The 27781-nt window shown below is 22.6% G+C and overlaps 8 protein-coding genes across 8 annotated transcripts; 5 read left to right on the top strand and 3 right to left on the bottom strand.

Annotated features, from left to right (window-relative positions):
- Positions 1–995: 995 nt before the first annotated feature.
- Positions 996–3584, top strand: SRAE_1000214500 (Glycogen phosphorylase, muscle form; the record flags this gene model as incomplete). The annotated part of the gene is made up of 2 exons (XM_024649188.1): positions 996–1115; positions 1161–3584. The coding sequence occupies 2 exons, from the start codon at positions 996–998 to the stop codon at positions 3582–3584; spliced, it is 2544 nt and encodes an 847-aa protein (XP_024503090.1).
- A 641-nt stretch (positions 3585–4225) lies between these two features.
- Positions 4226–4825, top strand: SRAE_1000214400 (Ribosome biogenesis protein NSA2 homolog; the record flags this gene model as incomplete). The annotated part of the gene is made up of 1 exon (XM_024649187.1): positions 4226–4825. One exon carries the CDS (start codon positions 4226–4228, stop codon positions 4823–4825), a length of 600 nt encoding a protein of 199 aa, XP_024503089.1.
- A 1834-nt stretch (positions 4826–6659) lies between these two features.
- SRAE_1000214300 (Mediator complex, subunit Med14 family-containing protein) lies at positions 6660–10770 on the top strand (the record flags this gene model as incomplete). The annotated part of the gene is made up of 2 exons (XM_024649186.1): positions 6660–7238; positions 7282–10770. 2 exons carry the CDS (start codon positions 6660–6662, stop codon positions 10768–10770), a joined length of 4068 nt encoding a protein of 1355 aa, XP_024503088.1.
- A 918-nt stretch (positions 10771–11688) lies between these two features.
- Positions 11689–12666, bottom strand: SRAE_1000214200 (Acute myeloid leukemia 1 protein (AML1)/Runt family and p53-like transcription factor, DNA-binding domain and p53/RUNT-type transcription factor, DNA-binding domain and Runt domain-containing protein; the record flags this gene model as incomplete). The annotated part of the gene is made up of 1 exon (XM_024649184.1): positions 11689–12666. One exon carries the CDS (start codon positions 12664–12666, stop codon positions 11689–11691), a length of 978 nt encoding a protein of 325 aa, XP_024503087.1.
- Positions 12667–15858: 3192 nt separating this feature from the next.
- Positions 15859–17724, bottom strand: SRAE_1000214100 (Golgi reassembly-stacking protein 2; the record flags this gene model as incomplete). Its single annotated transcript, XM_024649183.1, has 3 exons — positions 15859–17460; positions 17505–17585; positions 17662–17724. The coding sequence occupies 3 exons, from the start codon at positions 17722–17724 to the stop codon at positions 15859–15861; spliced, it is 1746 nt and encodes a 581-aa protein (XP_024503086.1).
- Positions 17725–19029: 1305 nt separating this feature from the next.
- Positions 19030–23117, top strand: SRAE_1000214000 (Myosin heavy chain; the record flags this gene model as incomplete). Its single annotated transcript, XM_024649182.1, has 4 exons — positions 19030–19377; positions 19423–19897; positions 19948–20144; positions 20394–23117. The coding sequence occupies 4 exons, from the start codon at positions 19030–19032 to the stop codon at positions 23115–23117; spliced, it is 3744 nt and encodes a 1247-aa protein (XP_024503085.1).
- A 368-nt stretch (positions 23118–23485) lies between these two features.
- On the bottom strand, positions 23486–24793 carry SRAE_1000213900 (Hypothetical protein; the record flags this gene model as incomplete). The annotated part of the gene is made up of 2 exons (XM_024649181.1): positions 23486–24546; positions 24586–24793. 2 exons carry the CDS (start codon positions 24791–24793, stop codon positions 23486–23488), a joined length of 1269 nt encoding a protein of 422 aa, XP_024503084.1.
- A 1920-nt stretch (positions 24794–26713) lies between these two features.
- SRAE_1000213800 (Hypothetical protein) lies at positions 26714–27718 on the top strand (the record flags this gene model as incomplete). Its single annotated transcript, XM_024649180.1, has 3 exons — positions 26714–26767; positions 26808–27368; positions 27410–27718. The coding sequence occupies 3 exons, from the start codon at positions 26714–26716 to the stop codon at positions 27716–27718; spliced, it is 924 nt and encodes a 307-aa protein (XP_024503083.1).
- Positions 27719–27781: the final 63 nt, after the last annotated feature.

The raw sequence follows: 27781 nt of genomic DNA, 5'->3' as shown, positions 1-27781 counted from the left end.
ACATTTCTTATAAAAAGTATGTATTTAATACATATATGGAAAAAAAAATATATTTTATTGATTATATATATATTTTAAGTAATATATTAAAATTTTTTTTAGTCAAATTTTATTCTTTCATTGACAAAATATTTATATATGCATATATTATGTGATATTTTAATAAGAAGATAATGATAATAATGTTACATTAAAAGGCATATATATATATATATATATATATATATATATATAACTACTATTAATTATATCTTAATTATTTCAGGTGCAAAAATTTAAATATATATTTTCTCTTTTAATGTTAAAAGAAAAAGTTTCTTTCTAATATTTTTACTTTTTTCATACCTAAGGATAATATAAAGATATTTTGATAAGCATTGACAGTTAAAAAAAAGATAGTGCATTTTTATTTAATATATTTATATAAAACTATAAAAATTTAACTTGTATATGTGTAATAAATTTTTCTTTTAACTTTGGCCATAAATATATAGATGTGGCTTATCATTAATAAATGTTAACCAAGGTTACATTATCATTCATATTAACTTAAATATTTTATTTGAAAATTTATTATATTAGTATTTTTATTTTTTTTTTATTTTTAACATTTAATTACAAATAAATGTTTCAAATAATATTTTATTTTTCATATAATTAAATTTAAAACTTGCTAGAAGATACCATACATCAATAAAAAAATTCATTTTTTTTTTAATAATAATTTTAAAGACATATCATTCTTTATATCAATGATCAATTTATTTAATTGTGACATTAATTTAACAAAACAGTTAGAATATTTATGTTCTATAATTGGAAAGTATTATGGATTGTAAAGTGTATATATTGTCAATTATATTAAATGTTTTAAAGAGAGATCATATAAATAATACGATAGATACATAAAAATTTATCATTTCTTTTCTTTTATATTTAGTATATTTAATTATTATTATTTTTAGATAAAAAAAAAACAACAAAATATTGAAAAAATGATGTCCAGTGATTATGAGAAACGTAAACAAATTTCAGTTCATGGAATTGCTGAAGTTGAAAATGTTTCTAATATTAAAAATTCTTTTAATAGACATCTTCATTTCTCAATTATTAAGGTATATTTTTTATATTAAAAAAAAAGTAAAAAATTAATTATTTAGGATCGTAATATTGCTACAATGAGAGATTATTATAATTCTTTAGCTCTTACTGTTAGAGATCATCTTGTTTCAAGATGGATTCGTACACAACAATATTATTATGAAAATGATCCAAAAAGAGTTTATTATTTTTCATTAGAATTTTATATGGGAAGAACACTTTCAAATACTATGATAAATCTTGGTGTTAAAAGTGCTTGTGATGAAGCTTTATATCAAATGGGATTAGATATTGAAGAATTAGAAGACATAGAAGAAGATGCAGGATTAGGAAATGGTGGTCTTGGAAGATTAGCAGCCTGTTTTCTTGACTCTATGGCTACATTAGGTATTCCTGCCTGTGGTTATGGATTAAGATATGAATATGGTATTTTTAATCAAACTATATGTGATGGATGGCAAGTTGAGGAACCTGATAATTGGCTTCGTTTTGAAAATCCATGGGAAAAAGCTAGACCTGAATATATGATTCCTGTCAATTTTTATGGAAGAGTAGTAAAAAATGAAGATGGAAAATCAGAATGGGTTGATACTAAATTAGTTTTTGCAATGCCATACGATACTCCAATTCCAGGATATCATAACAATGTTGTTAATACTCTTCGTTTATGGTCAGCAAAAGCAGAAAATCGTTTTTATTTAAAATTTTTCAATGATGGAGATTATTTAAAAGCTGTTATGGATAGAAATATTTCAGAAAATATTACACGTGTCCTTTACCCAAATGACAATCAATTTTCTGGAAAAGAATTAAGACTTCAACAACAATATTTCTTAGTAGCTGCATCATTACAAGATATTATACGTAGATTTAAAAGTTCAAAGTATGGTTGTCGTGATGCTGTTCGTAGTGATTTTTCAAATTTTTCTAATAAGGTTGCCATACAACTTAATGACACACATCCATCAATTGGAATTCCAGAATTAATAAGACTTCTTGTTGATGTTGAAGGTCTTGAAATGAATGAAGCTTGGGATATTTGTGTTAAAACATATGCATACACTAATCATACTCTTCTTCCAGAAGCATTAGAAAGATGGCCAATTAGTTTAATGGAACATCTTTTACCAAGACATTTAGAAATAATCTATGAAATTAATCAAAAATTTATGGATGAAGTTGCACAAAGATATCCAGGAGATTTTGATCGTATGAGAAGAATGTCAATTATTGAAGAAAGTGATGGAGTTCATGAAAAAAGAGTAAATATGGCACATCTTTGTATTGTTTCATCTCATACTGTCAATGGAGTTGCTGCACTTCATTCAGAATTATTAAAAAATGAAACATTTAAAGATTTTAATGAATTTTATCCAGGTAAATTTCAAAATAAAACAAATGGAATAACACCAAGAAGATGGCTTCTTTTGTCTAATCCTTCACTCTCAGAATTAATTTCTGAAAAAATTGGTGATTCATGGATTACAAAACTTGATGAACTTCAAAAATTAAAAGAATATGCCAATAATAGTGGGTTTTTAAATTCTTTAATGAAAATTAAAAATGATAATAAACAACGTCTTGCTGAATGGTTATTACAAGAATATGGTATTAAAGTTAATCCATATTCAATTTTTGATATCCATGTTAAAAGAATGCATGAATATAAACGTCAACTTTTAAATGTCCTTCATGTTATTACTTTATATAACCAAATCAAAAAAAATCCATCCATAAAAATTACTCCTCGTACTATTATGTTTGGTGGAAAAGCTGCTCCTGGTTATCATATGGCTAAACAAATTATAAAACTTATTAATTCTGTAGCTGAAGTAGTAAACAATGATCCAATTGTAGGTGATAAATTAAAAGTTGTTTTTCTTGAAAATTATCGTGTATCATTGGCTGAAAAAATTATTCCTGCTGCTGATTTATCTGAACAAATTTCGACTGCTGGAACTGAAGCTTCCGGTACAGGAAATATGAAATTTATGTTAAATGGGGCATTGACTATTGGAACATTAGATGGTGCTAATGTTGAGATGGCTGAGGAAATGGGAAGAGAAAACATCTTTATTTTTGGAATGGATGTTGATGAAGTAAAAGCACTTGAAAAAAAAGGATATAATTCAATGGACTTTATTGAAGAAAATGAAGAATTAAAAGAAATAGTAGATCAAATTGAAAATGGTTACTTTACACCTGATGAACCAAGTCTTTTAAAGGATGTTTCTAATAGTCTTAAGTATCATGATAGATTCCTTGTATGTGCTGATTATGAAAGTTACATTAAGTGTCAACAAGAAGTTAGTAAAGTTTATGAGGATAAAGAAAGATGGGCTAAGATGGCACTTTACAATATTGCTACATCTGGTAAATTTTCAACTGATAGAACAATCTCTGAATATGCCACTGAAATTTGGGGAATAACTCCTGGTGAAATAGAACTTCCAGCTCCTTATGAAAAAAAGAATGAATTTTAAACTTCTTACTTTATATTTCTTTTTTAAATACTGTTTAATTTTATGTTTATTTACTATGACCAATAGATTTTAAATTTAAACATTAGAAATAAAATTTTTCTTTATTTATGACATTATTTTAAAAATATTAATACACTTGAACTGATTTATTCATAAGAAAAATATTTTTTCTTAAACTTTAAATATATAAGTTATGTTAAATCTACCAAAAAAGGGATAAAAAAACTATATGTATTTCATGATACTAAGTACCTGTAGCTTAGCTAAAAAGTTAATTAAACAAAAGTTGGAAGGAGCAACCAATTTTTTGTACCAATACAGACACTTCCCCCCAAACATCGTCTTGTCACTATTGTTAATGTAGACAATTGGTATATAGTTTTACTATAAATTTAAAGTATATTTTTTTAATACCACAATGGTAAGTTTTAAAATTTTGATTATATTTAATAAAGATATTTTAGCCACAAAACGAACATATAGAACTCCATCGTAAAAGATATGGACGGCGTATGGATCATGAGGAACGCCTCCGTAAAAAGGCTGGTCGTGCAGCACAGGAGCGTTCAGCTTATGCAAAAAAGATTAGAGGTGGAAAAGCTAAATTGTATCATAAGAAAAGATATTCAGAAAAGGTTCAAATGCGTAAACTTTTGAAACAACATGAAGAGAAGAAACAAAAAAGTACAGTTGAAAAAGGTCCAGATGGTGCTCTTCCATCATATTTACTTGATCGTCATAATCAAACACAAGGAACAGTTTTGTCGAATGCTATTAAACAAAAAAGAAAAGAAAAAGCTGGTAGGTATGAAGTTCCACTTCCAAAGGTTCGTGCTGTATCAGATGCTGAAGCTTTTAAAGTACTTGCATCAGGAAAAAGCAAAAGAAAATCTTGGAAAAGAATGGTTACTAAAGTAACATTTGTAGGAGAAAACTTTACAAGAAAACCAGCTAAATTTGAAAGATTTATTCGTCCTATGGGTCTTCGTTTTAAGAAAGCTCATGTTACACATCCAGAATTACAAACAACATTTTGTCTTCCTATTGTTGGAGTTAAAAAAAATCCTTCTTCACATATGTATACACAACTTGGAGTCATAACTAAAGGAACAGTTATTGAGGTAAATGTTTCAGAATTAGGTATGGTTACGCAGGGTGGAAAAGTTGTTTGGGGAAAATATGCCCAAGTTACTAATAATCCAGAAAATGATGGTTGTATTAATGCAGTTCTTCTTCTTTAATTGTTATTTGTTAATTTGTTTTTTTTTTCTCGTATTCTAGTATAAAATATTGTAAATATATAATCGTAAGAAAAGTAATTAAAATATATTTTTTAGAGTATTACATTTAAATCATTTTTTTTTAAAAATATTATATAATGTTTATTTAAATGCACGTATAGGAGAAATTAGAACGTAATAACACAGAAAATGGTTATTTTGTTTATTCATATAAAATTGTTAAATAATTATAGGGAAGAAAATATTTTTACTCAATTACTATTATTTTAAAATTAGTTTACTTTTATTAATAAAATACCTGCTAATGATTAAAATTTTTAAAGAAGAAGACAAATAACTGTCAAATATTTACTCATTAAAAAAATTGATCTTAAAATAAATTACATAATTAATATATACTGTAATATTTAAATTAATTTTATGATAACTTAAAATGGTAATATTAATTTAATTTTATTTACAATCCATTTTGCTTTATTATGTAATTGAATAATACTCTATGTTACCATATTATATTTGTAGAGTTATTACTAATCTTTGTTTGTAAAATAATAATTCAATGTATTTCATGATTGTAATAAATTTTAATTATTATATTATAATATTATTTCATGACAAACTATCTTATGCAATAAAACAGAAAAAAAAAAATTTTTGTTTTATTTTTTATTAACATCTAAAAAAAATTATCCTTTTATCTATTATTAAATCAATGATTTAATCAATAGCTTCACAAATCATATGTATAAATCTTATCATTTTTACCAAAATTCTTTTCATATAACAATATAATAATTATAAATATGAACAAATAAATAAATCAAACCTCTATAATAATTTTAAAAACCACGGAAAAATTTTTTTTTTGTGTATAGCAAATATGTATACACACATATTTATTTATAATATAAATCTTTTTTATAAAACATACAATTTATTTTTAAAAAATTTATCTAATATTTAAGAGAAGATAAAATAATTTATCAATAACTGAGATAGATATATTTTTACTTAAATATTTAAGCAAATTTTCAATGACAAAATTATTTATTTATATTTAAATATGAATTTTATTGACAAAGTATTAATTAAATGTATATTTTTTAACATAATTTAATTAAACTTATAAATATTTTTACAATTTTTTAATAAATTTTCCTTAAACAAATATCAATTAAAATTTTTTAAATAATGATATATTAAAACTTTAATTATCACTACAAACAATATTTTATTTTTATATTTATATTTTATTTTTTTTATATTGTATTTTTATACTCAAATAAAATTAAAGATTAAGTTTCCAATAGTATACCATATAATAAAGTCAATTAAATTTGTTATATTTAAAAAAAAATAAAAAAATTTATATTATATATATAAATTTAGATTAATTTCTTCTTTTTAATCTATTCATATTTTAAAATATTAAATGTTAAAGTATTATAATTAGGTTATAAAATGATTTCAACATTGTATAATAAATTATAATAATAAAAAAAAACCATTTTTAATTTAGTTTCATCTTCATTTTATTGTAAAATGTCATTATAGTAAATAAACGCAAAAAGTTAATGAATTATATAATAAATATAATTAAATTTGAGTCATAATTTGACATTAAACTTTTGTACTGAAATATTTTGGAATACCGTTTCCTAGCATTTGAAAAAGTGCGATTTTGTTTAAGTATACAAGATTGTTGATATTTAATTTAATGATTAGATTATTTAGCCATTTTTTTATTTTTAAATGCTAATATTTAGTATATTTAGAACTAACTTTATACTTCTAACTTAAAATTTAATGTATTTACAAGTAATATTATAAAAAAATGAGTGAAAATTCTAATTCTGACGATAATGGATATGATAAGAAAGATGAATCATTTGAAATTACTATACCTGAATTTCCAGGTGATAATGATGAATGCTTTTCATTTTCTGATAATGATAATATACGTGTCAAGGCAAAACTTGAAAAAGGAGAAAAATTACCAAATTTACCACCTGTTGCGGAGCAACATGCACCTGGAACTATGCCATTAGCAGTTTTACTTCAATATGTTTGTCAAAAAATTAATCAAGAATTACTTTCAATGACTGAGTTAGTCTGTAAGACTTCAGATATAGGAAGAAAAGTTGCATTAGTTCAATTTGCATATACAGCTAAAAATTTATTGTCAAAAGTATTGGCAGTTGTAAAATGGTTTAGATATTTTAAAAGATATCGTTTATGTATACCAATACAAAATTTTTTGGATCAACAATTACAACAATATAGAGATACAGCTGATGCATTATGTGGAATAGCAAGAGGTGAATTAACATATGCTAGAATGCCACAATATAACATTGATTCAGCTATTGATGTTATTTGTGGAGTATATGCTAGACTTCCCCTATCTATAAAAGTAAGTAATTTTATTTTTAATATAAATATTAATAATTTTTAAGAAACGATTTATTCCTGAACCTGATTTAACAACACAAGAATTAGCTAATATTCTTACAAGAATTAATTTAGCTATTAAAACACGTTTATCTTTTGTAGCACATTTTCTTCCTACACGAATTAAAAATATTATTACAAATAATGGAACAGTAACACTTGTTGTTCCCGGTGAATTTGAAATTACACTTACATTACCAGGTGAAACACTTAATGTTAAATGGAAATTATTACGGGTTAGAATTTTAATTCATGACTATGAATTTGGTGATGGTAAAGAGCTAGTACATTATTTACAATTAAAAAAAATTCATAAGTTTTGTCAAAAATTACTAGATAGATCAAAGAAACCATTAATTTCAGTATATAATTTTTTACATGATTTTTGTATAACTCTTCAATTTGACTTAATTTTTGGTGAAATTTTAGAATTAACACAAGGTATTTACAAAAACAAAGTGTTTATTGATTTTTGTAATGTTCAAAGAAGATATATTTCACTAGCTTATTGGGTAAATAAAAAAACAAAAAAAAATCAATCACCTAATTATCAAATTGTATTTTCAATTCCTAAAAAATCAAGAAATAGTGGAATAGTTGTTGAATATCGACCCTCAGATAGTTTTCCTATAGAATCTTACAAAGAATTTGAAGAAAAACCTTCTGTTCATAATATTTTAAAAAGTGTCATAGAATATAATGTTTATAAAAAATTAATATTACTTAAAGAACAATTAGAAAAATGTAATCCAAAATTGAATGTAAGACTTACAGGTGATTTATTACCTAAAGTTACATTTTATCTTTTAAACAAAAATATTGATGGAGATGATGATGAATTGTCTTTTGGAGTAAATTTTTTTACGGGTGAATATATGTATGTTGGTGATGAGTTAAAAGAATCTCTACTTCTAAAGGCAACAATTTTTGGTTTAAATAATAATATTGATACAAAAAAATTAGAAAAATGTCTTGATGGTATACGTACTGAATTTATAATGAAAAAATATATAAAATCAGTTAATATGTTAAATGTTAAACTTGTAATGGAAAAAACTTTACCAAGTATATTTAGAAAATATGCATATTTTGAACATTCAATAAAATTATATTTTCAAATTATTAAAGAACCTCAATGTTATATTACTATAACTTTTACAGATCCAAAGAAAAAAGGATTATGTATAAATTTTTTTCTTCTCTCTACAAATGAAGGAAAATCAACAATTATAAAATTAAATCCATTTGATTTTTATAATCCTTCAAAAATAAATACTCATAAAAGATCTTATTTAGGTGAAATAGGAAATACAGTAAATTATGTTCATAAAGAAAATTTTGTTCAATATAGTCCTCATCAGATAGGGGCAATAATTAATGGAATTGAAAATAAAGTTAGTATGGTTGCTGTATGTGATGGATTTTTGAAAAAAAATGTTGTTCTTGGTTCAGTTAAAAATGATTGTATTAATAATTCACCTTATATTGAAATTCCTAATATTTCAAAATTAATTGGTTCTGATAATACAAAATTCTTTGAAAATATGAAAGAAATAATTTTACGAAATGATTCAAGATCTAAACATATATGGCCATTAGAATATTCATTAATAAATACTCCAATTGTTGAAGATTTTTATAAACGTGATATAAATGGTCAAGATTTAGTTCATTTAACTGGAAAGAAAAAATGTTTTCATGATATTAGAAGTTCAGGGTTATTGGTACCAATTGCTTCTTTTTATGAAATTATAACATCAGCATTAGTTGATAAAATGAAAACATTTTCAATGCTTCATAAACATGTATATCAATTTGCTTATGCATATTATCATTATTATAACAAGTATTGCAGAATTAAATTATATTCATATCATAAACTTATTATTGCATATGGAGAAAATAGAGATCAATTAGTATTTTTAACATATAAAGCTATCAAAGATTCTTTTCTTTTATCATTTGGACAAGATTTAAAACAAAGTTTTGTAAATGGAGATTTAAGTGACTCTGAATACCAGGATTCTTCAACTTTATGGAATCCACATAATTTGGTTGCAAGTTTTTTATCTGAAAAAAGTGGAAGAAAAAATTTTTTACCAGAATTGGTGGATTATTTAATTAATACAACAAGACCATTAACATCATTATACAATGGAATAAGACATAAAATTATTTGTTCCAGTGGTTTAACACAAATATTGATTGGTGAAAATATTTATTCAGAAGAATTTGATATTCAATTAATACCACATTCAGAACATAATTTTAAAGTAATTTGTGGTCGTATGACTATTGAAATATTTATGTATGCTAAAGGATATGTTTACATAAAAGATAGTTCATATGAAAAACCTAAATTATATGGTTTAAAAGAATTTTTAAAAATGTATGGAGGAAATGTTGTTGATATTAATACAATAGAAATTGATGAAATTTTACTTGAAAAAGGTGCACGCTCATTACCAGAATCAAAATGTGCAGATATAGAAAAAGTTATAAGAAATCCATCATCAGTACCTTGTTTTACTAATATGAATGATGAAAAAAATAATAAATGTATGAGTGTTAAAGATATTACAGGAATGGATGAAAAATGTAGAGAGGAATATTTTTCATCATCTAGAGATTTAATTAGAATTTCTCATGATTCATTTGATAAATTATTATATCAGGACTCAGAAAATAAACCAATTTCAGATTTTCGTAACTATCTTTACAGTTTACGTTCATTTGAAAGATTGACAACAATACTTGTTCATAATTATGGTAAACCTATGTTAGGTGGTGGTGGTTTAACAGTTCATTATGCAAAAGTATCACATCATATAGTTAAAGTTACTTTCTCAGCAGCTAAACGATCAGATGGTAGTATTCCATGCAATATAAATTTTATTATATATCTTGAACCTAAAACTTTTAGAATAAGACTAAAATTAGAATATATTGGATCTTTAAGACCAACAGATGACGAAATAGCAATTGCAGAGGAATATTTTGAAGAAGTTATGAAATATACAGAATCTCCACAAATGGTATATTCATTTATGAATTTAATTCGTTTAATAATTCCAAAATTCTTTTCATGTGTCACCAACTTAATGTTACTTCAACTTAATCCTGATCCCTTAAATTTTTATACAATGAATTTTGAATTTGTAAATGTGATACAAAGAAAGGATGATTCAATGCCAAAGTATGTACCACAAATATTAATCAATGAACTTTCTGGTCGTATTTTAATACCAATTACTATAAAACCACAAAAAGTTGATTTTAATAACAAAAATAATGATATTAATAATAAAATTAAACTTGATTTTGTATGGGATGCTGCTAACAATGAAGTATATATTCACAATGCTAATGATGACTTTTTTAAAATGATTAATCAAAAAATTATTCAATTTAATAATACTGTTAAAGAATCTTTAGAATGTACATTAGAAGCATGCATAAGATATATTTTAAAAAGTGAAATTAAATCTACATAATTTATCATTCTTTTCATTAGATTTTTTTTTGTAAATAAAATATTGATAAAGTCATTATATTGTAAATAAAAACTTTCGCTTCTATTCTCTTTCGATAGATCAATTTTTTCTATTGTTTATAAAAATTTTTTTTTTTAAATTATTTATTCAAATTTTCATTAATTTTTTTTGCAAAGAATTTTTAATTTTTAGAAGAAAAAAAGAGTAATTTTTGAAAAATTTAAAAAATATATATTTAAAAGTTTCTAGATTTACATACTAAAGAACTTTTTTATAAAAAAAAATTTTTAAAAACAATATAAAACTATTTTTAAATGAAATTCATTATAAAAATTAGCATATTAACAAATAAAATAATACATTTGAAAAAATTTAAATTATAAAATTTGACTCTTGAAAGGAAACTTTTAAAAAGATAATTGATAAGTGAAACAAATTAATACCGTTTATTAAGTAGATGTTAACAAGAAGATTATGTCAGAGGATAAAGAAAAATTTAGAGTACAACATATTAGAGATTGGGCTATTAATTAAATCTCTTTGAGTAGTCATGGAAATATAAAAAAAGAATTATATTTTTAAAAATTTACATAATTTGAATATTAAATAAAATAGAAAAAAATTTAGAGTAAAAAAATGAAATTGTACAATATTCAATTGGACAATTTTTAAAATTAAAAGGAAACAGAAATGAAGATCAACAAACGTAAAGTATAGAATTGATAAAGAATTTAAAGTTTGTAAAGAATAATTAAAGATTCTACTAATTTATTATTAAAAGTGAAAAATGGCACATAATTGTGAAGTTAGTTATTACATACATATCTAAAATATACATTACAGTAATAATATAATACTATTAATTAATGAATTATCATAATAAATATATAATAATTTTTTGATTTTGAAACTGTAACATTAATTTGCTTTAGCAGCATTTTGTTCTCCTTTACCGGTTATTGAAGTTGTTGTATTAGAATAAGGCCTCCATAAAGATGTGACAGTTGAAGGAATACTTTTGTTTTTATTAGATAATTTTACACTATCTTGGTGTTTTATGGTGCACATAATATTTTCAAAATCTGATAATGTCTTTGATTTTGTTTGTAAAGAAAAAGATGCTGTATCTATAGGCATTGATGGGGTATTTAAAATAGTTGAGAAATTTTGTGTTAATGAGTTTAATGGTGGTGATGTTGGTGATAATCCTATTTTAGGATGTTGTGGAAATATTGGTTGGAATGGTATTTGATTTGGTTGAATTGAGGATATCATTGCTTGAAAAGTGGCTATTGATGATGAATAATTATTGGAATATGGTGAAAATATATTTAATTGTGGTGTTGGAAATGGAGCAACTGGTAAGTTAAATGATAATGGTGGTTGAATAAAATTATTTAACATAGGTTTTTTAAAAAACATTGGTGAATCATTCATACAAATGCCACGTTTTCGTTGTAATTCTTTTTGTTGTTGAACTTTTAAATTTCTTGAATCTCTTGGTCCATCTACAGTAACTTTGATAGCTTTTGTAACAATTGCAATAATTTGTGGATCAGTATGAATTGTAATAGTAAGATTAAAATTTTTTCCTCTACCTGATTTTCCAACAAATCTTAAATCACTAAATCTTGCTATTTGTTGTTGAAATTCAGCAGAAGAATTTTTTAAATCAGCACATGAATTTTCTTCATTACCAGCTGAAACGGTAACTTTAGTACCATCAGGAATGGGTCTAAGACTAACAACAACAAATGGTGTTGGTAAACTTTTATTAGATCTCCAATGATTAGGAAGTACAGAACAAAATATATCAGGGGATTCAGTTTTTCCCAGTAAACAAGTACCATTTAATTTTCTTAATGATTCCTCAGCATACCTTAATGCTAATTCCATGATTAATGTCTAAAATAAAAGAAAAAAAAAATTAATAATAATAATGATACAATATTAAAGATTCAAAACTGCGGTTTGGTTGTGGTGCCATCATTCGTGACAGGTGGTTAGTATAAGAAATCAAATAAACGAATTAACAAGAAAATAGAAAACAAGAGATTAAATTTTTAAGCTAATCAAATTAACAATTGTCTTATATTTGTTAACGTTAATTCTTTTTTACTTATTATTATTATTACATTTTAGCATTAGTTATGTAAAGAAGGAAGATATAAAAATGATTGCAACCCCTCCCAACCACTGATACACCATTTAATATAATAAACTACCATACATTCTCTTATTGGTGGTATAATAAAATGTATGTAGAAAACTGTGACATAAAATTTATAAATGAGTTAAAATAAAGAATAATGAGGAAACTTGTCTACCTATGTAAAAACTTCTCTTGAATATAAAATATATATATAAATGATGTTGTTGTTTGATAAAAAAAAAAAATATAGTGGCTATAAGAATATAAAATTATAATAAAAAGACCACAACTGAAGACTATTATACTATTGTAAATTATGAATCATTTTATCGTTTCTCTAATTTGGTGTCCTTTTATTTTTTAATACATAAACATTAACTACTGATTGTGAGGTAGGATAAGATCATAAAGTGGTAGCGGTTCTATAAATGGGAAAGATGAAACAAGATAAGGTGGTAAGAGATGATGTTATGAAAACGGGAAAAGCACCTCATCTGATAACTTGTAATGATCATAAAGAAAAGACAGAATATTTTATTATTTAACATATATGTATAACTAAATAAAATATATATATATTTGAAGGTGCCCATATATAGCGGTTAAATTTTAAAAATGAAAAAGAAATTAACCTCATTGCAATTAGATTCATTAAGATTTTTACTATAGATAACTATATATTACAATGCCACAAAAACTAATTTTTTTTTTTTACTTCTTTTTTTTTTACTATTTTAAACAACATTTAATCAATCACTTAAAGCTTTAAAATATAACTAAGAAAAAAAAACAGTAATAATAGTTAAAATATTATAGATAAATAATAATTAAAAATACTTTAACCACAAACAACTTTTTAATATTTTAACTAAATTTTACCAACCAGATTATATTTTTATATAATAAAAATTTGTCACATTAAAACAATATTAATAGCATATATTATAATTGAAAAAATAAATAAAGATTATTTTATCAAAAGGAGGAGTTTTAAACCACCTAAAGAGTGGTAATTATTTTTGTATACTGTAAAATAAATAACATATGTTTTTAAAGATTGTATTACCATAAATAACGAAGTACTAGGGATGACACAAACAATAGTATTATTGATAGAAATTTACAATCAACTTTTATATAAATAATTGTAAATCATGTTTTCTTTTAACATTTAAAAAATTTTTTAAATTATATATATATATATATAATATAAGAAAAAAATTTTTAAAAATAATATAAAAAATATAAAATTTAAAAATATTTTTTATCATATAATAATAAAGGTAAAAAGAATTTTAATTATCTATATAATAATTATTAGAAACATTAATGTTATTAAACAATAAAGTTTAAATTTTATTATTATATCCTCAAAATACTTATTAACATGCTATTATATATAAAATATATAATTTTTCAAATATCTTTAAAATTTTATTACTTAATTTTCTTATATCTTTTAATTTAATTATCAAACATATTGTTGCTTTAAATTTTTCCACTATCACTAGAGAGGTTATATTAATTCTAATAATAAGGTCCTTCTTACCTTCCAATTATTTTAAAATATTTTAAGGTGACTTTATAAAAAGGAGACACAATGAAGTTTTAACAATTGGTGGTATGATTGTGGCTTAAAGTTTGCCAACAGGTGATATATATTGAGAAAAATTATCAAAATATAGAAGATACATTATCCAATATATTTTAATTCAATTAAATATTTTAATATTATTAAAAATATTAAAAATATATTATATAATATTAATATATATTTTTAATAAAAAAAAGATATATATATATATATATATAGAAGTTATTATTATATATAAAAATAAAATATCCTTTTTAGGATAAAAGAGTTTCAAAGTTATGGTGTTATTTAAATTTATAACTTTGACATTTATTATTTATGTTATATCATATCATTTCTTGAATCTACGATAAATCTTCACAATAATGTGTCTAAAGATTATGTAGCTGGTGACAAACATTAAATCACTCTTTAATCATAATTTTAATACTTTTAATGATTATTATCCTAATATGCATTTTACAGAAAATGAATGATATATGTAGAAAGTTTATAAGATGTAGTATTATTACGTAATTGATGTTATGATGAAAATTAAAGGACATAAAAGGTCAATACAAAAAGATCTAAAAGATCAAAACTGTTAAAAATAATGTTAAGTGATAGTTATAAAATAAATTAATACCTATTATTGGTTAACTTGTTTTGATTAATGTTAGTTAAACATTATTGACGGTTTCCTGTTTAAGAAAAATTAAAAGGATAGAAAATTGATAGTAAAGACATTTTAATATTTAGTTTATCTTATAAACTTTGATACATTTTAAATTTGCCGATCATATTTTTTATTATTATTATTATATATATATTATATGAAACACAAAGAATTTTTATATATACTAAACATTTTAACAATCGGTAATCATAATAAAGTTTTGAACATATTATAACAACAATAAAATATCATTAACAAAGACAATTTTCGGCAACTGTTGTTAATGATATTTTATACTTTTGTATCATCAAACATATTATCCATTGTTGTACATAACAATCAACTCCAGATATTATAAACATTTGTTTTTTTTTTTTTTTGTAAAATCTTTTTATTAATAAAAATTTATCAATATAAAATATTTATTTATAATAATATAATAACTTAATATAAAAAATATTTAGTAGAAAAATTTTTTATCAATACATCTTAAAATTTATAAGAATGTATAAATTTAAAAAATCTTTTAAAATACTTTTGATTAAAAAAGAATAATAACTATTTCCAAAAAATTCTTAATAAAAAAAAAATAATTAGTAATCATTACTAATTAAATATTCTTGGTTATCTATTCTTCTACAAATATAAAATCTTCTTTTTTTCTTAAATTATAATTAAAAAAAAACCTTAACTTTTTTCTTCATTTTGCATATTAACTGGAGGTGGAACTAATTCATTAATTCCCATTGAAGATAATGGAGGCATTGGAAAATTTATTTGAGGTTGTTGATATCCCATATTATAATTCATACCATTTATTGGTGGTGTTGTTATATTCATATGTTGATCAGCAAACATTGGTGGTACTAGTGGTGGTGCTGTTTGCCCATAATTTGTAGTTGGTGTATAATAAGGATTTTGATAATTTGTTGGCTGATTATTATAATATTGGGTTGGAGTTTGATAAGGACTTGGTTGTCCACTCATTGATGAATGTTGAGCTTGTTGAAAGTTGTATGGTGCATTTGATACAGGCATTGGTGGAACAGCTGAAACATTTGATGGATAATATGCTGATGGTTCTGATACAGGAGGTGGAGGCATAAAGTAATTATTTTGCTGGTTATCCTGTGTTTGATGATAAGAATGTTGACTAAAGGTAGATCCTTCTCTTGGTAATGGAGCAACTAATGGAATATTTTGTTGTTTTGGTGTAATATGAGCTTCTTGACGTTGTTGAGGCATTGGAGGAACAGATGCTAATGGATAAGATGGTGATTCACAATGTTGAACTGGCATTACATGTGATACATTTTGTCCATGTTGTAATTCAACTTTTGGTTCCTGGGAATGATTTTCATTACATGTTTCACTTACAGGAATAATATTTACTGGAGTTGTTTCATTAATATTTAAATTTTCAATATTAGGTAATTTTTTTGATTCTTCATCATGTGTTTCATTAACTATTGGTGTTGGATGAACTGTTGCTGTTGGAAAATTTGGTGGAGCTCCATATGTATTTTGATATAAATTTACTGGAACATTTGTAGGTGGTTCAAATGTTTGTGGAATAGGTTTTGGTGGTGGTGGAATAGAAGAAAATATGCTAACTGGTTGTTCATCAATAGCTTTTGCCTCAGTTGGTGGAATGTTGTGTGAATGACCATGATTACTATGACTATCACATTCCAAATGATTATGTTGATGATTATTTTTATCTTCACAATCTTTCTTAAAATATTCTGCTGTATTAGGTGTATTATCCACAGGCATATCCATCATTACACCAGTTGAAATTGGTTTTGATCTATCATAATAAATAGGAATTCTATGAAGATATCCAAAACCAATATCACATCCTAGGCAACCTTCACCACCCCAATTAGAATTTGGAGTTAATGTTACTTCTCTTACATTGTCCTGTTTAACATTATAAACATACAATTTAACTGGTTTTCCTTCATTTGCTTGAACAAGAGCAATTAAATCATCTGCCTGATTAAGAACAGATTCAGCTCCTAATATATAATCAGTATCTGAAATAAGACCAGCTTGTGAAGCAGGTGAATTGGGTTTAACAGAAATAACATGCCAAACATTTTCATTTGCACCCTCAAAAGAACAAAATCTTATTGAAACTCCTAATTTTCCTTGTCCACCCCATACATTAGAAGGAGTTATTTGTGTTTGGCGAACAGTTTGTGTTTTGGAATTGTAAACTGTCAATTCTAGTGGACGTTCTATATGATCTTCTAGTACACGTTTTAATGTATCATTATCTTTATCCTTAAAAGAATAAAAAATAATTATATTATTAATATTAAAATTACCAATCTTGTATTTCCAATAGCAACAATAAAATCAAAAAATGGTTCTAAACCAGCAGCTTCTCCTGGAGAATTAGGTTGAACCTAAAAATTTATATATATATTGTTTATATTATATTTTTTTTAACAATAAATATAAAAATATTTATAAAGAACTTACCCTAAGAACATGGTATCCTTCGGAACCCCCTCCAGGAATAAAATTACTTTCACTATTTCCCATATATAAAAATATAAATTATGACAATTATATTGTTTTGATGTTGGTTAGCTTTACGTTTACCATACAACGTGGAAGGAGAAGAAACTATATTCCATATATTTATAAATAATTCGTTGTAAGAATATCAAATATTAAAATTTACTTTTATTATAATATTTTTTTTTATTATAACAATGTTTAACATTCATAATTTTTTAATATACAAATAATTATAAAAATGAATCAAAATTATAACAATAAATTGACAAAAAAAAAGTACAGTATCATAAAATTATTTTAATTAAAAAAAAAAGTTTTATTGTTCACATTGTAGTAATGAAAAAAAAAATTATTTTGTTTAAATGTTTCTTTCTCATATATATAATTTGGAAAATTGAATTTAAAAAAATTGAAAGTTTATAAGATCATTGAAAGGTGTTGCTTGTCTCATTAAACTGTATATATTTCTCTTAAATTTATTTAAAAGTGAGTGTGATTTCTATTGAATAGTTATAAAATGACACCAAAGCTATTAGCAAACATTTTCTATTATGTAAAATCTCCACAACACTTCTTCTCCAGGTATTTAGTACTAAAGAAAATGTCAACTAAGAACTTTATAATACTACATTTTTATAAATCTTTATCTTATATTATATACATATTATATCTGCAATGAAATATTTAAAAGCTTTGTTTATAAAAGAATGTAAAATATGAGTACAAAATTTTTATTTACCAAAACTATTCATAAAGATAGATGGAAGGAAGATAGATATATCAAAGTTTAGCCTACCTTTCTGAAGTAATCTTGAAAGAGAAAGTTTAAAAAAGAAAATGTATTGTATTGGAGGTTGAAATACTAAGAAATAATAAATGTGACATAAAATATAAAATGTTGTTTATAATAATTTTACTTTGCTTACATTATAAGCACTCAAGAAAATATCGTACACGGGGTTCTACTACTAAGTGGTAGAATAAGAAATAAAGAAGATAATTTAGATTGGATTTATGATTGTAGGCGAGTTAATTTTAGAATTTGTTTAATATTTTATATTCCCAATATATACACCTACATCCTATTTTTGATATATTATTTTTTTCTAAAATATTTAGTATTTTTTCTTTGTTATATATTATTCTTATTATTTTAAAATATATATATTGGCTAATGTTGATTTTTTTTTAAAAGATTTTTTGTTTATTTAATACTTGAAAATAAAATATATTTATTTAAAAAGAATGATTATATTTTCAATAATAACTTTAAATACATTGTATTAGATAATATTAATTTTATTTTTTTTTATATTTTTCAGCAATATGGTTGTTCAACTAGAGTGGCTAACAGATCCAGGATGGCCTTATCTAAGACAGATGCCAGATGAGGCATTAAAAGAACAAGCTGCTCGGAAGTTTGACAACAAAACACATACTTGGATTCCAGATCCAGATGATGGATTTTCGATTGCTGAAATTATGGTTGCAGAAGGACCAACATTATCAGTTAAATTATCAAATGGTTCAACAAGAAAAATTTCAAAAGATCAATGTCAAGAAATTAATCCATCTAAATTTGAAAAAACAGAAGATATGGCTAATCTTACATTTCTTAATGAGGCTTCTGTTCTTCATAATTTAAGAGAAAGATACAGTTCCATGATGATATATGTAAGTTATAATAAATAAAAGTTAAAAATATATATTTTTTTATAGACATACTCTGGATTATTTTGTGTTTTTATTAATCCTTATAAAATGTTACCAATTTATACAGATTCTGTTATACAAATGTATAATAATCAAAGACGTAGTGAAATGCCACCACATTTGTTTGCAGTATCTGATGAGGCATATCGTAATATGATAACAGATAAACAAAATCAATCTATGTTAATTACTGGTGAATCTGGTGCTGGAAAAACTGAAAATACTAAAAAAGTAATTGCATATTTTGCTAAAATTGGAGGTTCTGATGAACAAAAAATTAATCCATTAAAAAAAACTGTCTCATTTAGTGATTTTCCAGTAGGTGGTTCACTAGAAGATAAAGTTGTTCAAGCAAATCCAGCCATTGAAGCTTTTGGTAATGGTAAAACTAATAGAAATAACAATTCATCTAGATATGGAAAATTTATAAGGATTCATTTTGACAAAAATGGTAAACTTGTTGGAGGTGATATTGAAAGTTGTAAGTTATTTTTTTTTTAAATATATTTTATTATTAAATTTATATTAAAGATTTACTTGAAAAAAGTCGTGTTATAAAACAAGGTCCTGGAGAACGTAGTTTTCATATATTTTATCAAATAATGACTAACAAAAAATTACGTAAAGAATATTTACTTTCAAATAACATCAAAGATTATCACTTTGTTTCCCAAGCTGAAGTTACAGTTCCAGGCATGAATGACACAGAAGAAATGTCAATTACTGATGTAAGTATTTTACTTCTACTAAATTGATACCCACTTGTAATTTTACTAAGCATCATTTTATTCTTTAACTTATATATGTATATATACTTAAGGTGTAGAAAAACTTTTTTGTTTATCAAATGTTAATCTATTAAATAGATGTATGTTTGATAAATATAAGTTAAATATAATTTATTAATAAATTTAAATAATATAAAACATTTTATAATAAATAAATTATTATAATTTTATAAATATATAATAATTTAGAATGCTTTTAATGTAATGGGATTTGCTGGAGAAGAGAAGAATGATCTTTATAAATTATGTGGAGCTATAATGCATATGGGAGAGATGAAATTTAAACAAAAACCAAGAGAGGAACAAGCTGAGGTGGATTCAATGAATGCTGTAGATAATGTTTGTAAACTTTTCTCTATAAATGGAGAAAAATTTATACAAGCATTATTGAAACCACAAGTTAAGGTTGGTACTGAATGGGTTTCTAGAGGACAAAATCTTCAACAAGTTGAATGGTCTGTTCAGGCATTAGCTAAAGCCATTTATGCTAGAATGTTTAAATGGTTAATAGATAGATGTAATGAAACATTAAGTACTAATTTAAGTGAAAGTGTTAATTATATTGGTGTACTTGATATTGCTGGTTTTGAAATATTTGATACAAATTCTTTTGAACAATTATGGATAAATTTTGTAAATGAAAAATTACAACAATTTTTTAATCATCATATGTTTGTTCTTGAACAAGAAGAATATCAAAGAGAAGGAATTTCATGGGAATTTATTGACTTTGGTCTTGATCTTCAAAATTGTATTGATCTTATTGAAAAACCGCTTGGAATTATTTCAATGTTAGATGAAGAATGTATTGTACCAAAAGCTACAGATATGACATATGCAGAAAAATTAAAAAATCAACATTTAGGAAAACACTCTAATTTTCAGGCTGCAAAACCACCTCGTGGTAAACAAGGTGAAGCACATTTTGCAATAATTCATTATGCCGGAACAGTTCGTTATAATGTTGTTGCATGGTTAGAAAAAAATAAAGATCCATTAAATGATTCTGCTGTAGCTGTACTTAAAACATCAGATAAAAATAATCTTATATATAAAATTTTTGAAGATTATCAAACAGAAGCTGATCGTGAAGAAGCACATCAACGTGGAAAAGAATTAGCAAGAAAAAAAGGAAAATCAGCATCATTTATGACTGTTTCAAATATTTATAAAGAATCATTAAATAATCTTATGTGTATGCTTCATACAACTCATCCACATTTTATTCGTTGTATCATACCAAATGAAATTAAAAAATCTGGTGAAATTGATGCTCAATTAGTTCTTAATCAATTAACATGTAATGGAGTTTTAGAAGGAATTAGAATATGTAGAAAAGGATTTCCTAATAGAATGTTATTTGATGATTTTAAATATCGTTATGCTATTCTTGCAGCAGATGAATCAAGATTACCAGAAATTAAGAATGCTTGTAGTAAAATGATGGATAAACTTGTAAAAGCTAAAAAGATTAAAGAAGAAGATTTTAGAGTAGGAGAAACAAAAGTTTTCTTCAAAACTGGTATCTTAGCTAAACTAGAGGAATATCGTGATGCTGCTTTATCAGTCATAATACTAAAATTCCAAGCTCAAGCTAGATTTTATCTTGCTCAAATTGAATTAAAAGAAAGAGAAAGAAAAATTAATGCTATTATTGATTTACAAAGAAATATAAGAAGATGGATCAAAATTGGAAATTGGAATTGGTATAAATTATATATAAGATTAAAACCATTAATGGTTGGTTTTAAGACTCAAGAAGAAATGGAAGCTTTAGAAAGAAAAATAAAAGAAATGGAGGAAATGTTAGCTGCAGCTAATGAAGAAAATAAAAAAATAAAAGCTATACAAAATGAGACTGTTAAAAGAGAAGAGGAATTAAAAATAAATATACAAAATGAACAAAAAGAAAAACAAATGTTTGATAAGAAAATAAAAGAATATGAAGAAGCTTTAGAAAAAGAAAAACAAATTAATATAGAAAGAGAAAACAAAGCTTTAGAAAGAGAAGCTAAAATAGAACGTGAAAGAAAACGTTTAGAGGAAGAAATATTTCGCCAAAAACAGGAAATGGAGACCATGACAATGAAGCATACAATTCAACTAGAAGAATTAACTCAAAAATTGTTACTCCAAGGTGACATATCTGAACAAATGAATCAACAAAGAAAGATTCAAGAACAGGCTAAACTTGAATTGATGGATGAATTAGAAAGAATGGGAAATAAGGTTGAACATTTAGAAAAACAAAGAATAAATTCATTGGAGGAATTAAATAAATTTGAAGATAAAATTAATAATGAAAAAAAATTAAAAGAAGAACAGATAAAATTGAGAAAAAAATTAGAAAATGAAATAAAACAATTGATAGATAAAATAGAATTATTACAAAACAAAAATAATGTTTTGGAGAAAGAATTGAAGGAGAGGTATGATGAATCTGTTCGATTAAAAAATAAAAATTTCTCTGAAATAACCTTAATTTCTAAAATGCAAACTAACATTCGCCAACTTATTGAACGTATCAGTCAAATAGAGGATGAATTAGATATTGAAACACGTGCTAGAACCCGTGCAGAGAAAAGTAAAGCTGATCTTCAAAGAGAGTTAGATGATGCATTACAAACGATTACAGAATTGACAGGGCAACTTAATGCTCAAATGCATATAAATAAAAATAAGCAACTTGAATTGGCTGGTCTTCAACGTGAAATGGATAAGAAACACATTGGATTTGAGACACATTTATCTGATTTATGTTCAATGCAATTATCTACCTTAAATAACTTAAGAAAATTAAGTACACAAGCTAAATTTTTAGAACATGAAACTAATATGGTTTTGGAACATAGAAAGCCATGTGAAATAAAAAGATCATATTCTTTAACAAATTATGATGATGACAAAGAATAAAAATATCTTTTTATAACACTAACTATAATAATTGAAATGTCAAAGATATTATACTAATAAAAATATAAATAACTAAAATCGCTAACTATTTAAGTGCCATAATTTTCTTAAATAAAATTTGATTATACAATCATATAATTACAAGTTAATTTATAACTTATAAAAAAACTTGTAAAAAAAAGACTAATTGAAATATTAAAAAGTACATAATATAATTAAATATTTGTTAAAATTGATGATAACAAAAAAAAAAGTTTTGGATAATAATATTTTTATTTATAATTTTATATTTCTTTACAAAAAATTGTTTTAAAATATGAGAATAAGTTTAAAATTAGTAAAATATATATATATATGTTAACTTATTATTACACTAAAATTGCTCTAACTATATTTTCATTATGATGATCTTCTATAATAATTTCTTCTTCTATACTAACATCATATAAAAATTTTTTTTTCTGAATACATGTATAAATTTTTCTAAGTACTGTTATAATTATTAATCCTTGAAAAAGTATAATTAATGTACTAATAATAATTATTGTTAATTTATCCATATTTGACATTTGAAATCTTACTAAATTTAATATTGATTCTTTTGATATAATATTTTCTTTTATCAAAACATTTTTTAATTGTAATTTATTATCACAATTTTCTATATCTTCAGGTAGTATTAATGTTTGGAGATTAACATCATAAAAACGTATCCCATAATTTGTATAAACCATCAATTTTTCTCCACATTTATCAATTTTATTAAGAACTTTTTTAATATCAACCAAAACACAATGTTTTATTTTAAAACCATTATTAATAACATTAACAATAATTTTTTCATTTACCTGAAAAGTTTTTATACTACTATTATTATTATTGCCTTCTGTTATATATTCTCCTATATTTTTATTTAATGTATAATTATATTTTTTAAATATTTCATTTCCAATATTATTAATTTTTTTTTCAACAAATTCTAACATCTCTTCAGGTTTTCCATAAATATAATATTCATAACCAAATATATTAAAAATATTACTTGAAAACCATGATGGTGTATATTCTTTTATAATATTTTTAAGAAAAAAATGTTCTTTAATTTTTTTGTAACAAAAAATTGTTCTATTTCTATTATTATTTTCATTTTTATAGTATGTATTTAGAGTATTTAAAAGTGATAACCATTCACCTTTATTTAAATTTCCCTCTCTTTTGATATAATTTTTAAAATTTGTTCCAATGGCAAATGACATAATTGGTTTATCATACTTTTTATCAATTTTTAAATTTTTATATATCACTGTTTCATTTGGTATGATTGCAAAAAAATTAAAATAACTTCCATCATGAACTTTTATACCCATGTATCCACATAAATTTGTTCCAATAACATTACTTTTTAACCATACCTCAAATGAAGATAAATCTATAATAAAATATTTTGATACTAAGACATAATGTTTACTTGAAAAACATTGATTAATTTTATAAAAATGTCTTTCACCAATTTGAATTTTCCATGTTTGATTTAAAAAAAAATTGTCATTTGTTTTGATTGTATAAATATATTCAATATTAGGTGATTCTAATGAACAATCAGGAATACTTGATGGAATAATACATATTATAATATTAATATAATTAAAAAATAATAGTAGATAAAATATTTTCATTATTTTTATTGTAAAACTTTTTTTTTTATTTCAATAAATTTAAAAACTAAAAATAAGATGAAATAATATAATATAATTTAAAATATGGTATAGTAATATAAAAGTATATCTTAAAATTACATTAGGACACAATATTCTTTTATTAACTTTATAATTATAAACAATTATATAATAATCTATTAATAAATTTTTTTTTAAATAATACATCAATAAAATTACATTAAATTAATAACAATAGAAATGTAATTTAAAACTAAAAGTTTTATTTATTACAATTATTTAGTAAAATTATTCAATATTATACTTTAACTTATTATTCAAAATGTATTATAATAAAATCATCAAATAAATATAATTTATAACTAAAAGCAAAAATAAAAAAAAGAACTTTTTTCTTTTATAATTTTAAAATATACAGTAAGAAGTTATAAATATTTGAAACATTTTTTCCTTATATAATAAATTTTAATTTAAAAACATAACTTTATTAGAATAATAAATAAATTACAACATTCAAAATATATCAAGTATTTTATTATAAAATAGAGTATATTCTTTTAATATTTAAATCATGTAACTTATTTATGAATGATAAAATAATAAAGAATTATAAAAAAAGTATATTTTTTTTCTCACAACAAAAATATATATTAATTTATAAATAAAATAATCTTATATATGATCTTTGTAAAATTAAATTACATTATTAAAGTATACAATTTTTTTTTTCTTCTTAACTTACCAACTAATAGAAATAATTATAGACAAAAAAAAAATTATTGAAAGGATACCGTTAGTTTAATGTTAATCAGTATGTTAATTTATATTATATTGGCTAGTCATTCTCATGATAAAGGCAATCTAATTTTTTTAGACTACAAAAGCTATTGTGTTAATATATTATAATAGGATGAGTAGTATTTTATAAATTATCAAAGACCATCATATACTTTTTTTTTGTAAATCAAAATTATGCAAAATGTATAATCTTTTTTTTTTATGTATAAAAATTATAAACAATTTCTTAATAAAATAAAAAAAATATTTTATTTTTATATATAAAATAATTAAAAATTGACAAAAAAAAAATTTTTTTATTTTTTGATTTATAAAATTTCTCTTCTTGATGTTAGGTATTAATTTAACATTAAATTATTTGTTATTTCTTGAAAATATTTCTTAAATTTATTCTTAATTTTAAATTATAAATATTTTATTTTAAAGTTGTAACAAAAAATAAATTATAATTTTATCTGTAAATGAAGGCAAATTAAAATTGTATGATTTATAATATAAAAAAAATTAATATAAAGGATATCTATAATAAAATAGATTATTCATGTTTTACTTTATAATAATAATGTTAAAAATATTGTAAATGAATCAACTATTTCTAATTAATAAATAATAAATTTAATTATATAAATAAACTGCTACATTAATTATACCAATAATATATATATTTATTATTTACAAATTATTTTATTATATAACTTTCAATTATTTTTTTAAAAAACATATCTTTTATTCTTTTTAAATAATTAATTAATATGATAACTAAAAAAAAAGAAAAGAAAAATAACCAATGTTTTTTTTTGCCTTATAGAAATGTTTTTAAATATTAAGTAGTAAAGAATAACATTAACAAGCCATCATAAAACATTCTTTCACAGTTACAAAAAATTCTCCATTTCGGCAACAACAAAAAGACAAAAAAGATAACTTACAGATAATAAATTTAAAACATTAAAGTAATGTTTTTATTAAAAAAATTTGTATATATAAAAGTTTAGTTGTTAAACTTTTAAAAGCACTCATCATTGACAATAAAATTTATTTTAACAGTTATAATTTATTATTTTAATAATAATTATTTCTTATCCTACAATTTATTATTATTTTAAATATTTTGTTTTAAAAATGATATCAAGATTAAAAAATATTTTTAAAAAAGATAAAAATGAATCAAATTATGTAAGTTTTAAACATTTTATAAATATATTACATATTTTAGATATATAATTCTGATTTATTTTATATTAAAAACAATTTTGAAACAACATATAACACTAGTTATACAATGGATAGAAAAAAAAAAGATAAGATAGATAATATTTTGTCATATAAATCAAAATATTATTATAATCCACCAGAATGTAATGAGAAATTGGGTGATTTAAAAAATTATTTAGAGAGTACAATTGATTACCATAATATTGGATTATTTGAAAATACTATAAATATTAAATCAAAAAATATCTTTAATACCAGTCAAACATTTTCTCAAAATAAAAAGTTTATAAATTGTAAAGGAAAATGTAACTTTGATAAAAATTGTTGTAGTTTATGTATTAGAAAAAAAGTTTTTAAATATGATTATGAATTTGATAATGATAGTTTTAATGAATTTAATTATGTATGCCAAGAAAGTAATACAGAATCATCAACATCTTTTTTAGAAAGTTATCAATGTAAACATAAAAAGATAAAATCATTTAATAATAGAAATAAAAGAAAAGATAACATATATGTGAATGATATGTATGAAGAGGACAAAATTGTTAGCCTAATTAAAGTAAGTTATAATATACTTTAATATACTATTTTTTTTAATAGCATTATGAGATTATTATAGAACACCTTAAAAAACAAATGGATAAAAATAAAAAAAATTATAAAAGAAAAGTTGCCGAGAATAAGGATGAATTATCAATATATTTACAATTAATTGAAAAATATCAACAACAGTTATGGAGAGAAAAAAATAAACTTTTAATAGAAAATAAAAAAGTTGAAAATTTAAAAAAATTATTATTAGATGCTTATAAAAATATTAGTCAATTAAAAAATAAATTACAATATGTGGAAGATGATTTTAAGAATACATTTCCTGAATTAGAATTAAAAAAATTATGTATATTATAATAAAATTTTTTACTATAGTTTTATTTTAAAAAAAAAAGTTATAAAAAAAACAGCTAAAATTAT

This window comes from Strongyloides ratti (genome assembly GCF_001040885.1).
Source record: "Strongyloides ratti genome assembly S_ratti_ED321, chromosome : 1".
NCBI classification, from domain to species: domain Eukaryota; kingdom Metazoa; phylum Nematoda; class Chromadorea; order Rhabditida; family Strongyloididae; genus Strongyloides; species Strongyloides ratti.
Note: the sequence above shows the minus strand (reverse complement) of the source record. Positions and strands in the feature narration are given on the sequence as shown.